Below are 14497 nucleotides of genomic sequence, written 5' to 3'. Positions count from 1 at the left end.
GATAGGGAAAATGCAAAAAAGGGATTAGGCCTGGATGCCATCTCTACAACAGCGAGGTAGCTTTCAGTTGTTCTGGAGGTCCAGACCATCAGTGGTGAGAGCTAGATAGGGCGTGTGTCGACTCATTTTCTGAAATTATAGGAAAAGAACATATCGTTCTTCTGCAGTTCCTGTGTGCGTATTGGACTGTAGGGGGCGTACCAAACAGTTCGACCACATACTGTGTACCGTGGCATCCCTACTGGAGGGTTTGCATAATTATGTCGTGACACCAGTTGGAGTGTGTGAGGAGATGGCTGTGCTTCCACTCTCCTAATTAGTGCACAATTAAGTTTTTCCACAATTGAGTTTTTCCTCTTTACCGGTTCTCCTGCTAGAGGATGCGGTGCTGCTTCCGGACGGCTTCTCCTCCTTGGGCACCAGTTTCTGCATGTCAGCCTGGCCAAACTCACAACCGGGGGGTAGGCTGCCGTGCCAAAGGGGTAGAGTGGAGGAAAGGGTAAGAGAAAGGGAGAGAGTCAAATGTATTAGCGTGACTGGTAGAGGTGAAAGGTTAAACACAATGCTGAGTATGTGGCAAAGGGCGGGCTATATATAGACGAGGTGCTGAGAGGCGAGTGCTGACCTGTTGGGTGTGCAGAGGGACAGCAGCACGGTGCTCTCCCACACCAGCGAGCAGTACAGCTGACTCAGTTTGTTCAGCACACTCAGACCGAGCTGGGAGCCCCACTGATTCACCGAGATGGCCCTGATCTCACTCTGCAAGAGAGAGAGGGAGATAGAGCGAATTAGAGAGGGAAAGGGAGAGGGAGAGAATGATAGAGGGGGAGGGAGAGGCAGAGGAGGATCGAGGAAGGAATGCACATCAGCATTCTTCACAGTGCTCCTGCCCACATATCCAAACACAGCACCGAGCCACAATGGCACCGATTCATACAGACCATATCTGACCGCATCGTCTTGCAAGCCTTCCGTTAACTTAACCCCTTCGGCCCCCTCCCCTGACTCACCTGTCCCACTCGACAGGTGTGGACGAACATGAGGATGTAGGCATGGGCCGCGGTGAGCGCGTGCAGCAGCGGTGTGGCGCGGGCCGAGAGCGTGGCGTCGGTGACGTGGCCGGCGTTTGCCAGCTCACGCAGCAGCACCGAGCCCCCGGGCACCTCGATGGGTCGGTGCAGCGGCTCCAGTGCCGTCAGGATGCTGTCCAGCTGGCACAGGCCCTCTTGCAGCACCTTGGGCTCATGGGACAGAGTCTGCAGTGGGAAGGGTGGGGAGGAGGGGGGGGGGGGGGGGGGGGGGGTAAGGGCAGGGAGGAGAGGGGGGGGTGGGCAAAGAGGCACGGAGAATGAGCATGGGCAAATTCAGAGCTGACAGTAATGATGTCCTTCCTGTCTGTAAATAAATAAATAGTGACTGGGCCAACTCAGGTGCCCAGAAGTTTGCTTGCAAAAAGTTGATGGTCAAAAGATAGAAGTAGGTCTGAACCATATATATTTACATTATTTGGTGGTGAAGGTGGTCTCACCAATATAGACTTGCAGACTCCAGCCACAGCCTGGCAGGCAGGGGAAGTGGGGAAGTCGATTGGCAAGTTCGGCAGGCCGAGGATTGAGACGAGGGGCAGCAGGCCCTTCTGGTTCACAAACTCCTGGCAATGGTCATCAGTTGTGTTGTTGCTGAGGATGGACTCAACAAACTTCATCTGAAGAGGACAGAAGAAGAAAAAACAACACAGAAAGAGAGACAGAGAGAGAGAAAGAGTGTGTGTTAGTTAACCCCGAGATATACTTTTTTGCAAGGTTTTTCAATTTGGCAAGTATGGAGGATTCATGTGATTTCAGCACTGTTGTCACCCTACGGGTACTGGCTGAACACTTACCACATTCAAAATATAATCCATGAGGGGGATGGGGATCCTCTCCTCAGTACCAACCACTCTGTGAAAGCAACACATGCACACATGGTCAACACTTTCCACACAAAAGGAGGGAACACAATTATCACATTCCACCACTGACTACTCCACCAGTGACATACAAAGGGCTCCTGTTCACACAAACGCCACGAGACGGAATGTGAACTAACTGTCTGTTGCTCTCCGGCTCCCCCTGCTGCTGGCTGAAGGTGTGGAGGGCCTCCTCCTCCTCCTCGTCCTCACTGGAGGCTTCCTCTGCCGCGTGGTTGGAGCGTGTGGAGGCCACCACCACCGTGCCGTCCGCCTTCTGGATAGAGGGCTTCTGGCAGATGTACTCGGGTGCTCGGCCCAGGTTACAGATCTCCTCCAGCAACTGTGGGAGAGGTTGCATGTCATTAGTGTGATGTGATTTAGGCACTGGTGAAAAACACTAAGACAGCCACTGTGGTTGATCTTGAGCTGTGCATGATGGGCTGTGTAGCACCAGTGGATGCTGATGAACGCACCTTTATAATGGCTGTTGTGGCGTCGGTCTTCAGAGTGGGCTGGTGTCTCATCAGTTCATCCACTGCACTGCCCAGGTTGGAAGCAGTGTCTCCTGAAACACACAGGCGCACAAACACACACAAGCACACATGAGAACCGGCAAAAACAGTGAGGTCCAGGTTCAAGTGAGTATATAAAGCGCTGAAGTGTGTGTGTAAGTGTGTGTGTGCAAGTGTGTGTGTGCAAGTGTGTGTGTGCAAGTGTGTGTGTGTGCAAGTGTGTGTGTGTGCAAGTGTGTGTGTGTGCAAGTGTGTGTGTGTGTGCAAGTGTGTGTGTGTGTGCAAGTGTGTGTGTGTGCAAGTGTGTGTGTGTGCAAGTGTGTGTGTGTGTGCAAGTGTGTGTGTGTGTGCAAGTGTGTGTGTGTGTGTGCAAGTGTGTGTGTGTGTGCAAGTGTGTGTGTTACTGAATTCTGTTGCTCACCCAGTGGGTCGGAGCTGCGTCTGCGGCGCATGGCGGGCAAGTAGTCGGGGGACAGCAGCACCTTGAAGAGGCGCTCGAAGGGCTGGCACTGCACGAATGAGTGCAGACCGCGGGCGTTTAGGCACAGGGCACTGAAGACGTTGGGCAGGGAGCCCAGCACCTCTCTGGTGGCAGGGACCTGCAGAGAGAGAGAGAGAGTCTGAGAAAGAGAAACAAAAAAAAGAGCGTGGAGGAAAAAAAAAATAAAGAGTGGAAGAAGAGGGGAGGGAGGCAGAAGAGAGAACGAGTGAGAGACAGAGTGCTGAGGGGGGGCGAGGACTGAGTAACTCGGAATGGCAGGGGAGTAGGAGGAGGAGGCTGAGAGGAGAGAGCGGGCGTCGGTCCACGTGGTGGAACCTCTAGGAGACGCACGACAGGAGCCCGCGAGAATAACACAACCGCGACAGGCAGGCAGACAGGCAGGGATGGGAGACAGAAATGAAGTAAGATGAAGGGATAAGAAGCACAAAGTACCGATACGCCCAAGACAGCAAGAGAAAGACGCACACACAGAATAACAAAGCACGACCCATCCCTTCAGAACACTGCCACTACAATAACAGGGGGATACAGTAGTCCATCCATTCCTATCTCTTCACAGTCTGTCACACCGTGACATTTAAACCACTAGGTGCAATAAACAGGAGCAGAATGGAATAGAGAAGGATGGTGGCAAAGAAAGCAGTTTATTTATCGAACGCTTTGTGTTGTCAGACTAAGTAAGTCTCGACACATAAAAAGGCATCAATTTATACTCTCTAATGGCTGGAATATACTTCAATGTTTATAACAGCAATTTACAGCCCAGTCCAAAAAAGACTATAATAAAAAATATTGTCTGGCTGCAGAGTTATTATGGAACCCATTCTGCCCAGCATCACATTTGAACAGTTTGATTTCTCTGCTTCACAAAGCTATTGAAATATGCATCTCTCCTCTCTCCCTCCAGGCTTTGGCCACTTGCCCGAAACCATGATGTGGGATTCCCTATGCATCACGACAGCAGGCGGAAAATGAAATACAGAGCAAGAGAGAGGAAACGAAAGAAGACCGATCGACATATATACGAAGGAGAGAGAAACGGGGTGACTGAGAAGGCGCAGACTCACGTCTTTGATGAGCAGCGCGTGCAGCATTACATCAGTGAGGCCATTGTCCTGCAAAGAGGAAAGCAGAGAGGGCTCCTGGAACACAAACACTGTCACCACCTCCGTAGCTGAGAGAAAAAGAGAGAGAGAGAGAGAGAGAGAGAGAGGGTCAGTTGGCATGGGGTCACAACAAGGGGAGAATGATGGGGACAAAGGGAGTAAGACAGAAGTGCACACGTGTAGCACGGGACCGTACAAGAAAGGTCTGGTTTTCTATTAATACTAGCAACACAGCACTGCTCTCTGCTGTTGTCCCCTCACACTGGTGAGTAAAGCTCAACAGCTACCAGAACCCAACTACACAGCAGGATGGAGGGGGCTAACCATCTTCAAATGTAACTCTCGGGCAAAGAGTGCTTATGCAGGCAGGTGTGCATGTGTATGTAGGTGAGAGACAGAGAAAAAAAAGAGAGAGACTCACCAAGGAGGAACAGGGAGGGTCCATAATACTCGGCATTACTGATGATGTGCTTGAGTGAGGTAGGCAAGGATCCATCCATTACTGTGAGCAGGACAGAGAGACAGATGGAGCAGTGTCAGCAGAACAAACGCATCAGTATGCACTACCACCAGGACGTGCCACACTGATGCATACACAGGAGTTAACTGGCCCATTAGCCACTAGCAGCTCCTTGCTAATAAGACATGCAGATCTTTATTCAGGGCAGCGTCTGCCAGGGCTCACCATGACGGATGCCATCCGAGAAGGCCGGGTCCTGAATGGCTTTCTTTAAGAAGTTCAACATGGACTTCAACAGAGCGGCCCTCTGCGGGATGCACTGCACACCTATGAGGAAAGCACAAAGTTAGACTCCATCTCCCATGAATCCTTGAAACATGCTGTACTTACTGCTACAAATAGAGAGCGAAAGTTGCCATTTTGTATGCGGCAGTTAGCCCTTTTGTAAGTTTCGTTTTTTAAATACTATAATAATGTTTTTTTATCCCTATTATAGAATGAATGAAGTTTTGGAAAATCGTCAAAATAAAGCCCATGGTAGCTCAATAACTGCTTGAGAGACCCCACATTCGATTATGTTCAATAAAATACACATGTCGTTTCTGTACGAATTCCATTATATCGCTCACACATGTCGGCTGCCATCTCTCTGCTAACGTAGATAAATAACATAAAAACACACAAAGCAAGTCACTCAAATAATGAGTCACAAATTTAACCAGGTGAGCGGAGGATAGCCAGAGTAAGCTTTACTAATCTGTGATCACAACTGTTCTCACATGCAGTTTATTTAAAAAAGAAACACATTGTTTACCAAAAGGATTTGATTGCTTAAAATATCTGATTTTTACAATGCAACAAATTGTGGCCGAGTTGTCTGTAACCATGGATACCACTCTAGAGTCCTAGATGCAGCTTGAGGCAAGCAACACAATGAAGCCCATCTTTTTTCTGCTTTAGCATATTGGTAGCAGCATCTTTATTTTTTACGACACAGGTGACAACAGTTAGTAACAAAAGACTGACTAATAACTTCATTTTAACACACCAAACGGTTTACCCAGGTTATCAACTGGCATTATTTCGCTCACACCTCATAAGAGAGATTTTGTGAAAACCCATCATTTTTTCCATCTCTGGACCCAGGAAGTGCTAAAATGCACAAAATACATTAAAACTACAAATTTCCGGTCAACATCCAAGCGCCTTCTAAAAGCCTCTGAATTGCATTCTTGGTGGCGCAGTTACCTGCTCTAGGTGTAGAGGCGGTGCTGCTCTGTGCTCGAGGGTCTGTCTCTGTTTTCGTGGTGGCAGAGGTGGAAGGTCCAGGGCTGCTGCTCTCCATGAAAACCTCAGACACTGCAATTAAGATCAGAATCACCAACATCAGTATCTACATCACAGCTAGTAGAAGTGAGACACAAATGTTAAAAATACCAAATCCAACAGCTGGCCATAGTCTTGGATGACACTGGCTGGAAGAAGAGTTTATGAAGGTACTGACTGTCCATGTCTGTGTCCATGTCCTCCGTCTCCCCTGTCGTGCTAGGCCTCGTGATCTTTGGCTTGATGACAAATGGGCACTCCTTCCTGGACAAGTCCACCTCATGCTGCACACACACACACACACACACACACACACACACACACAGTTAAATTACACTATTCCTCAGAAAAGAGAACAGGTGTTTATCAAGTTCGTCAGTATACACAGGCCTACCTCCAGTCTGCTGATGAATATGACAAGGCCGCTGTGAGACTGAAAGGCAGCCATGTCCAGGTTGGTGATGAGGTCCACCACGCGCACCGCTCGCGTCACGAAGGTGATTTGGTCCTGTTCATCCCCCAGGAACTTGATCACCTGTGTGGCGTAAATAGACTCCGAGTAAACCAAATGAAGACATCATCCACAGTGCATTACACGTCAATATGTACCAACCGTAACATCTCTTCACTGGATCTGTTGCTCATTGAAACCTAAGAATGAGTGCAAACGAGGGGGAGGGAGCCCTAAAGCAGAAATCACTGTCTGCATGACCTTGCTCATTAGCACAGGAAGTCAGACAGACAGGAAGTCAAAGAGACAGACTGTAAAGACAGCAGACAGCAGAGCAGAGGGGAGTGGAGGGGAGGGGAAGAAGGGGGAATTCACCTTGAGCAGGGCCTCCATCATGCCACAGGAGACTAGCGCTTCTCCACCGGCGTCATAGCTGGCCAGGTGATAGAGGAATGAGAAGAGTGCCGTGGCAAATTGGTGCGGGTACGGTTCCATGAGAGGATCTAGAGACGCAACAGAAGGGGTTAACCACGCATCGGTTTCACTGCTCTGGTCAACCCAGGCTGTGATGTACTGCTGCAAGTGTAGGTAACAATTATCAAAGATCCTGCAGAGCTCCACTTCATATTCAAATGATAAAAGCCTCCACAAAATTGTTGAGGGCACCCTCTTTTCTGTATGGAGTCGTCCATCTGCTTACCTATCATGGCCTGTATGCAGTTGCGCACGAGCACAGGAAGAAAGCCGTGGTAGGAGGCTGTGCCGGTGCAGTCGATGATATTAGAGAGCTTTGGCGTCCGCTCAAGATGAACTATTGATGTCAAAGTGCGTAGAGAAGCAGCCTTGATGTCCTGCCATGAAACCGGGCAGATGGGTGAGTGTTAGTGTAACAGGACAATAAATGACAACCAACCCGGTCAAATTGTTTATTGAGAGGTGATGAGAATACGGAAGGGTCAATACTGAAAAGAATCTATTTCATGTAAGCTACTGGCTGGAAGATATGCTTTAGGGTTTGCAGCAAAAGATAATGCAGGGAGCTGTATGGGTAACAGCTATGAAATTATTATGGTCCCTGCTTTTCCTGTCACCTTAATGTATATGCTGTTTACCCTCCCTAAGGCTACAGACGGATATTAAAACATGCACCGTCCCTTTTTTTCTAGACTTTGGCCACCAACCTTACTGAGTGATGACTACATTCTTATAGGTGAAACTCTGAAACAGAGACAGAAAAGACAAAAGCAGAGAAAGAGCAGCTCACCACTAGCTGTTTGTCTGTGATCTGCAGCACATCGACTAGTTCTTCTATCAATCCGTTGTAGAGGATACTGTTGGCTGACTCTTGGAGGGCATTGGAGTACACTGCAAATATAAGTGAGAGGGGGAAAAAAAGCATTTCAGCACACGTACATCAGGGAGGTTGTTTAGGGATTAATGGAAACTAATGAGACCTGATCCCTGGTTGCACCACACACGCACACTCACCGAGGATGGAAATGGCGTGTAGTCTGGCTTGGACAGCCTGCAGCCTCTTCTTATGGTTGGAGAAGCCGTGGGCCAGGCGAATGTGTGTGAACAGCAGAGTCTGCTTGTCCTTCGGGATGTTGTACATGACCGTCAGTGACTCCATAATCTCAGACGGACTCTCCGAGATCTGCACACGAGATCGAGTACAAATTAACATCCAATCCATGCCCTTGAAAACTGCAGTACTACGGTGCACTTACTCCGAGACAACAGGGCTTACCTTATCCAGCTGTTCAATGTGAATGTAGTGTAATGTGTTGCTGCTCGACTGCAAAAGACAGACAAACAGACATTTAGTTTTTTTTTTAAATCATCGGAGAAAGAGGACATACTGTAAAAGCCTACACCAACAGCCCGTCATATATTGTCCCTTCATAACTTATACTTCCAATTCATCGCATTAACAGAAACGGATGACCGTACCTTCCGCTCCACTTTGACCTCCGCGCTGGGCTCAGCATAGAACTCAAAGTGCAGAGTGGTGGCACTGGGAGGGTACTTCTGCTCGCGGTAAAAACAGGCAGAGAGGAGAGAAAGAAAGAGAGTGCGTGAGACAACAGACACGACAAGGATATTAAATCATTGAAAACCACAGCAAAAAATGATCCTCAGCACTACAGCACTATGTGTTGATTAGAAGATGGGGAGCTTCACCGCAAGAGAACGATGAGAAGTGAACACTCACCGACATGGCCAGATCTCTGCAGCACTCCGCCAGGCCAAAGCCATTCTCTTTGCCTCCCCAGCTCTGCAGAGGGAGAAGCAGGAGGGTGGGAGGGACCAAAATCAGACATAATGCAAAACAGACATGGCAATGGAATGTATGCTACTGTACTCTAGACAGGTTCACCTAGGTCAATTAGTACAAGCACCGGAGGCATTTTAACCACTATTCAGATAAAGATCAGACATGTTGAAATATTACAAACATCACAGGAAAAGATTTCTGGCCATTTGGCCTGATTGGCAAATGCTCTTAGAGGCCGAGATGTTTGCCATACCTCGGCCAGGTGTTGCAGGCGGGCAAGCAGAGGAGTTCTCTTGTCGGAGCCTAATCTGGTGATGTAGTTGGAGCGCTTGCTGAAGACATAGAGCAGGTTCAGAACTGACAAGACCACCTGCATGTCACAGGAAGCTAGCAAGGTGGTCAGGTGCTGCAAGAAACAGGGGGAAAGATGAGAAAATAATGGAATGTGTAATTAGACTTAGAAAACAGCGTGGGGAGTCCCCGTCACTGAAAACAATTATTAAAAAAATAAATAAATACAAATTCACCGGAGGGCAATAGCTTTGCGCTGAGTTTGAAATGTAAAGGAACATTTTGTGAATTCGGTGACATACCTCTATGGAACTGTACAGGTGCCTTGAGAAGCTGTACTCAATCAGCAGGGCCGTGAAATTGAGAACAGCCAACAACAGAGCTTTGAGCTGGCTGTTGTCTGGCCGATCACACACCAGCATCCAGGACATGTTTTCCACGGTCTGCCCAGCATTGCACAGGATCCCATCGAATCGGTCAAGCAGGTCCACCCAGTGGTACAGCTCACACTGAGGAGGGAGGAGAGAGCAGAGGCTCAGGGGATCATCAACCTGCACACTGCTGATACCCTGTTGCCAAAGGTCTGAAGCAACCTGCAGCAGCAGGGAATCTAAAGGCTGCGTGAACAGCAGTGACTCACAGAGCTCCAGGCTGGCACTCACCTTCCCGATGTTCCAGGTCTTGATCTGTTGCAGCTCCAGGAGCAGCTGTTCGTCGCTACATCCTTTCAGCCTCTCGATCAGCGTCCTGCAATCGGCAGGCTGAAGGGAACACAAGGGGGGGAGGACAGTCAGGACATGCACCCGCTGCAGGGACCTCTCGGGTTCACCCACTCACTTGCTAGATTAGGCTGATCAAAAGTCTGGGCACACTTACCGCTTCAGTGGGAGTCTTTTTTAATTTGCTTCTGTCAACCTTCATGGTCACTAGTTTCTACTCGCTGCGCCTGAAAAGAAGGGAGACATGAGGGGGTTGCTCCATCTACACACGGATGAGAATATGACACTCCGCTGTGACAGAGTACTGATCAGCAGGCCTAGTTGCCAGATAAAAAGTCCCAAATGTTGAATCATAGTTGTTTGTTTCACAAAAGGTATCTCTGGTGTGCCAACCGTACATGCAGTTAGGGCAGGAAAATGAATTAGCCACAACTGTGATCACTGCTAGTGAATATGATTATAATTTCTTCTTTAGTGAAATTACCCCCAAAGGTTATGACCATTTTCAGCAAACAGCAGTAGAAAATATTTCCCAACAACCCAAAAAACACTTACTGTAAATGACTTGGCAAATCCAACTTAACAGCATCTTTCATTTACAATACCTAAAGAGATTAAACAAGGAAGACAACATAAGGACAAAAGAGAAGACAACAATTAGGTCATTTCAGCTAGTCTTCTGTAAATGTGTGTGCAAAACAGTTTGAACTACATTTTTCATCCCTCTCTCAAGATACACCTGTGTTAGAAAATGCAATGAAGCACAGAACACATTTCATGAAAATGTAATTAGTCATTAGTCCATGCCAACCTCCAAAACTATCAAAGAGCTAGTCTTCCCTAAACCTGTTGACAGCAGCATAAAAAGAGTAAATATATACACTACGGTCCTTTGGTGAAATGGTGAAATGCATACTGCTTCATTAATGGCAAGCAATTTTAGGGGAACTGCATCAGAGCAGATCAGAGAGGCAGTACCAAAAAGACAAGCTAAGCAACGGTGACAGCAGAGTTTGCCTGTTAAAATCAATACAGAGTTGGGAAACACAGCTACCTTTCACTTGTCCTAAGATCAAGCCTCCCGAACACCCCATAGTAGGCTTTGAATACCTTGTTTCACCAATACAATGAGCAATTAAAATAGCATGCACCACTCTTACCGGTCCCTACCTAGGCCTCTATACGTTAATAGCACCTCGAGTATATAACCCAAGGGGGTAATACATGCAAAGAGGATCTAAAGAGCCTGTTACTATTGTGTCAATGCTGTGACTGGCAAACGGAAACTCAACATAAACGTTTGTGTAGGCTACGGTATTCTGCATAACACTCACAGTAACAATATCACTTTGCTACATAAAACATAACTAGCTAACGTTACTTCCGTGTGACCGCAGATAAAGAAACCAACTAGCGAACAAATAGTATCAATGGTGGCTCTTTCACAGTGAAAACAACTCGCTTGGCAGAACAATTAAGTATAGCTAGCTGAATGGCTGCAATGGAAGAGTCGATTAGGCAAGCTAACTATACCATACAAATAAATGAAAATTAAAATGACGTGCCCTCGTCAATGACTAGAAAGGCACACTAGCGATGCCAGCTAGCAAGCAAAGTTCCGAACAAAATGCTAGCAGGCAAAACTAACGCTGGCTGTTACTTGCCAACCACATAACGTTATAACACACTGAGCGACAAACACATAAAGCAAATAAAGATGTGTTTATCATAGTGGTTTATGAAAGTCTGTTCGCAAAGCTAATCCGTATAGGGAAATGTACAGACATAGAGGAAAACCCGGGTGCTAATGATACTACTAGCTAACAGTCAACACAGCTCATTAGCTAGGTAGCCAAATTATCCTACAGCATTTAGCCTAGCAAAGCTAGCTACTCAAGCCGTTTTATCCATACATAATTAATAGCTGTGTAAAACTTACTACTAACGCGAGTCGGTTACTACTGATTAAATATAAACATAATATTTTTTCTGTGCTAAATACCTGATGTAATGACCACAGGATGCTGACTTAACACCAACAGTAACGTGCTAGTGTATCTTCTCAGCCAGCTATCTATTTGACCTGTGAAGTGTAAAACTAGCTAAGTGCTAACTTAGCGACAGTGGTAGCACTCTAGCAAATGCTATAAAGCAAGAGTGCTAACGTTGCAATCGATAATGACTCGAAAGATGTCAACATGGAATATTTTGAAATACCAGGTCATTTTAAGACAAAGTCCTAGCGACGTTTAAGTGTATCATACGTCAAGCTAGCTATGAACAAGCTAATGAATGTTAGCTTCCCAACTTACATGTGCTGTAATAAACTGGTCAAAAAAATTAAGGACGTAAACCAATTGGTACAACCACAGCAATCCATTTCTTAACTCAGTTCCATATCCTGTTGTTGACTAATCTAGTGCCTGGCTGCAACAGGCCTCTTCATCAGACAGCGTACTCCTCTGTAGCTACCATTAGCTGTTTGGAGGCAGAATCCCCCAAAACGCACAACCAAACACAATTGTCAACGACCAGGTCCGACTGTGGTGTATGAATGTCTCGCATTGAACTATGGCTTACACCATGTTCAATTCAGTCGAACTCCGCACACTTAAAGCGCCAAAAGATGCTCATACTTACGGTTTCCGACATGCGTTCGTAGGTTGGCTAGCTAGCTGTGAAACGCATAATATCCCGCTGAATCATTCCCTCATACGGGCCTAGCATGACACTGAGTGAATTGGTGGATTTCGGAGTTTTACTGCTGCAATTGTGCGTAACAACCTGTGTTGTCATTTGGTATTTGGACAATGTGAAAGCGTTGAGTCTAATTATTTTCCAACATTACCATACATTTACATTACTAGGGCAAAAGCGATGCGTTGTATTATACCAACAAGTTTACCCAAATGTAAATTATTCATTGAGGTAAAGTTGTTTAATCTGTTTTAACTGCCTTCATCCAAAATAATAGATGAGGCAAATTTGGAGAAGCCATGTATACGAATTTGAGCAAAACAACCCAAAATATATATATTAAAAAAAAGAATAAAGGTATTGACATAATGGTGCCATGGACCACGACATGCAACTAGTAGAGGGATGAATTCTTAAGTTACCAACTGAACATAATGAATCCAATGACCAAACAACCATAACTTTACATGTTTCTGATGTTCGATTTAAAAATGTATAAAAACAGTTTGCTTAAAAAGTTTAATAGCTGAGTTTTCCAGGACGGCTTAAACTACACCAACTTCACCAAGGAAGAAGATGAGAATATAAACTCTGTAAACTGTTGTTTTTTCTGCGGCCCATTACCGTTATATTTGCGCTGGGGGTGCAACAGGACAGCCACTCAGGTGACCCGACACTCACCTTAATAACTACAGCAGGAGCACAACACGTTCAGTCAGTAGTCATAAGCTACTTCACGCCAGTACAGCTATAGGGGTAGAAGCCATCAACAGGAATGGACCAAAAACTCACACTGAATAATTGCTACATGTCACGTTAATCACTTTGATTACGCTGTTCCATATTCACCATTAAACAATGCCTGGCCATTTGCAGTACACAAGCACACCTAAACCTAAAACTAAAAATGAAGTCGATGCTAAGGTGACCGTGAAGCTTTATGACTAAACAGTTACTGATGATAAGTTACATGCAGTGGGTCGCCAGTATAATTGACCCTATTGGCAATGACGTTTAAACTACTGGCTAGCTTTTTTTATATAGCGTTATTCGGAGCCATATTTTCACAACGTCTCAAATCCCCAAAACACATCTGCTTAGATCCCGGTTTTGGCATCTTGCCAGCTAGGCTAGCTAGCCAACTTTTGATCTAAAGCCATTTCTAGCCTAACGTTACATTGTTCCAAGTTCTTCACGTTTAGATAACTGTTAGTCCTTGCGTTCGTTTTCTCAAATGACAAATCACGCCTTTCAACTTTACGTGATTTTTGGGGGGCTTGTATCATTTATACTTTAACAGACACACAGATCATCCAAATAAACCATGGCAATCTGGGTCTGTCAATAATAATGTTACAACCAAGGAAATGCAAGGAGAAAGGAGTTGACATGCTAATGCCGCAAAACATGTAACGTTAACATTAGCTAGCAAGTTAGCTTGCTGGCTATCGTTATGTTACATGTCTGTGGCTATGTAGCCCTCATCACTCAAGTCTCGGGCACATGTACATCAGCTAGCTCGGCAAGATCCAGCTAGTAGATATTGCTTCAAATTTGAAGCAGAATGGACGACGACCGTGACATTTTCCTTGGGTGCATTTCAACGAGGGAACAATGACTTAGTAATTGACACACATAAAGAATTCTGCAAACGGAATGTAAATAGATACGAGTGGAATCGCGCGCGCGCAAGGCGCGTGCATTCACACACCACAATGCTCTTCAGTCGGACCGCAAATTAAAAATGGCGGTATATACAGTAGAATGTCCGGACTTTAGCCTGAAAAGATTCGTTTACCTCTCAGCTTGACCAAATTTCTTGACTTCAAAACAATTGCGTCCCTTAGCTGTCCTGTTTTACCTCTCTGTTTGTACGTCGTAAGTTCGCGGACAGGGATAAAATATATCTCTTACCTTGTATGCGCCTCAATATAACTTCTCCATTTTACAGCAGCGAGTAGAGTATGGTGAAGTCTCGCGAGACTAAGCACAAATCGACGTTGAAAAGTACCTAGGGCGCCCCCGCGTCCTCAAAATGTTGATTCCCAGACCAGGCTGACCTCCTCAGTACATTTTTTTGGAGTTGTTTCCTTTCAACTCCCGATAACTTTGCTAAACCTATACATTTTAATTTTTTAATGTTCAGACTAGTTATATGATCCGGGTCATAAGTAAGCTCTGATTTTTTTTTTCTAGTGATGCAG

At 46.1% G+C, this 14497-nt stretch overlaps 1 protein-coding gene across 12 annotated transcripts in view; it reads right to left on the bottom strand.

The window, feature by feature from the left end:
• Positions 1 to 14242, bottom strand: part of huwe1 (HECT, UBA and WWE domain containing E3 ubiquitin protein ligase 1) — a 46386-nt gene extending 32144 nt beyond the window's left edge. For 7 of the 12 annotated variants that reach the window (XM_080832901.1, XM_080832904.1, XM_080832907.1 and 4 more), the window contains exons 1-27: positions 14208 to 14242; positions 10152 to 10201; positions 9754 to 9823; positions 9540 to 9638; positions 9180 to 9386; positions 8840 to 8992; positions 8524 to 8586; positions 8262 to 8339; positions 8059 to 8106; positions 7797 to 7965; positions 7573 to 7673; positions 7009 to 7159; positions 6684 to 6811; positions 6252 to 6392; positions 6036 to 6141; positions 5780 to 5890; positions 4757 to 4858; positions 4493 to 4573; positions 4033 to 4139; positions 2885 to 3083; positions 2425 to 2516; positions 2041 to 2291; positions 1883 to 1940; positions 1502 to 1705; positions 1011 to 1256; positions 626 to 759; positions 363 to 466 (exon numbers count right to left, since the gene is read on the bottom strand). In XM_080832901.1, the coding sequence (XP_080689027.1) occupies positions 363 to 466; positions 626 to 759; positions 1011 to 1256; positions 1502 to 1705; positions 1883 to 1940; positions 2041 to 2291; positions 2425 to 2516; positions 2885 to 3083; positions 4033 to 4139; positions 4493 to 4573; positions 4757 to 4858; positions 5780 to 5890; positions 6036 to 6141; positions 6252 to 6392; positions 6684 to 6811; positions 7009 to 7159; positions 7573 to 7673; positions 7797 to 7965; positions 8059 to 8106; positions 8262 to 8339; positions 8524 to 8586; positions 8840 to 8992; positions 9180 to 9386; positions 9540 to 9638; positions 9754 to 9798 (3178 nt within the window). In that variant the 5' untranslated portion in view covers positions 9799 to 9823; positions 10152 to 10201; positions 14208 to 14242. Of the gene's footprint in view, positions 1 to 362; positions 467 to 625; positions 760 to 1010; positions 1257 to 1501; positions 1706 to 1882; positions 1941 to 2040; positions 2292 to 2424; positions 2517 to 2884; positions 3084 to 4032; positions 4140 to 4492; positions 4574 to 4756; positions 4859 to 5779; positions 5891 to 6035; positions 6142 to 6251; positions 6393 to 6683; positions 6812 to 7008; positions 7160 to 7572; positions 7674 to 7796; positions 7966 to 8058; positions 8107 to 8261; positions 8340 to 8523; positions 8587 to 8839; positions 8993 to 9179; positions 9387 to 9539; positions 9639 to 9753; positions 9824 to 10151; positions 10202 to 12236; positions 12275 to 14207 lie in introns of those variants that run through there. The other 5 variants (XM_080832911.1, XM_080832903.1, XM_080832909.1 and 2 more) reach the window with 5 other exon arrangements.
• Positions 14243 to 14497: the final 255 nt, after the last annotated feature.

Source organism: Sprattus sprattus (assembly GCF_963457725.1).
Source record: "Sprattus sprattus genome assembly, chromosome: 2".
Lineage (NCBI taxonomy): Eukaryota > Metazoa > Chordata > Actinopteri > Clupeiformes > Clupeidae > Sprattus > Sprattus sprattus.
This window is presented reverse-complemented; position numbering and strand designations above follow the sequence as displayed.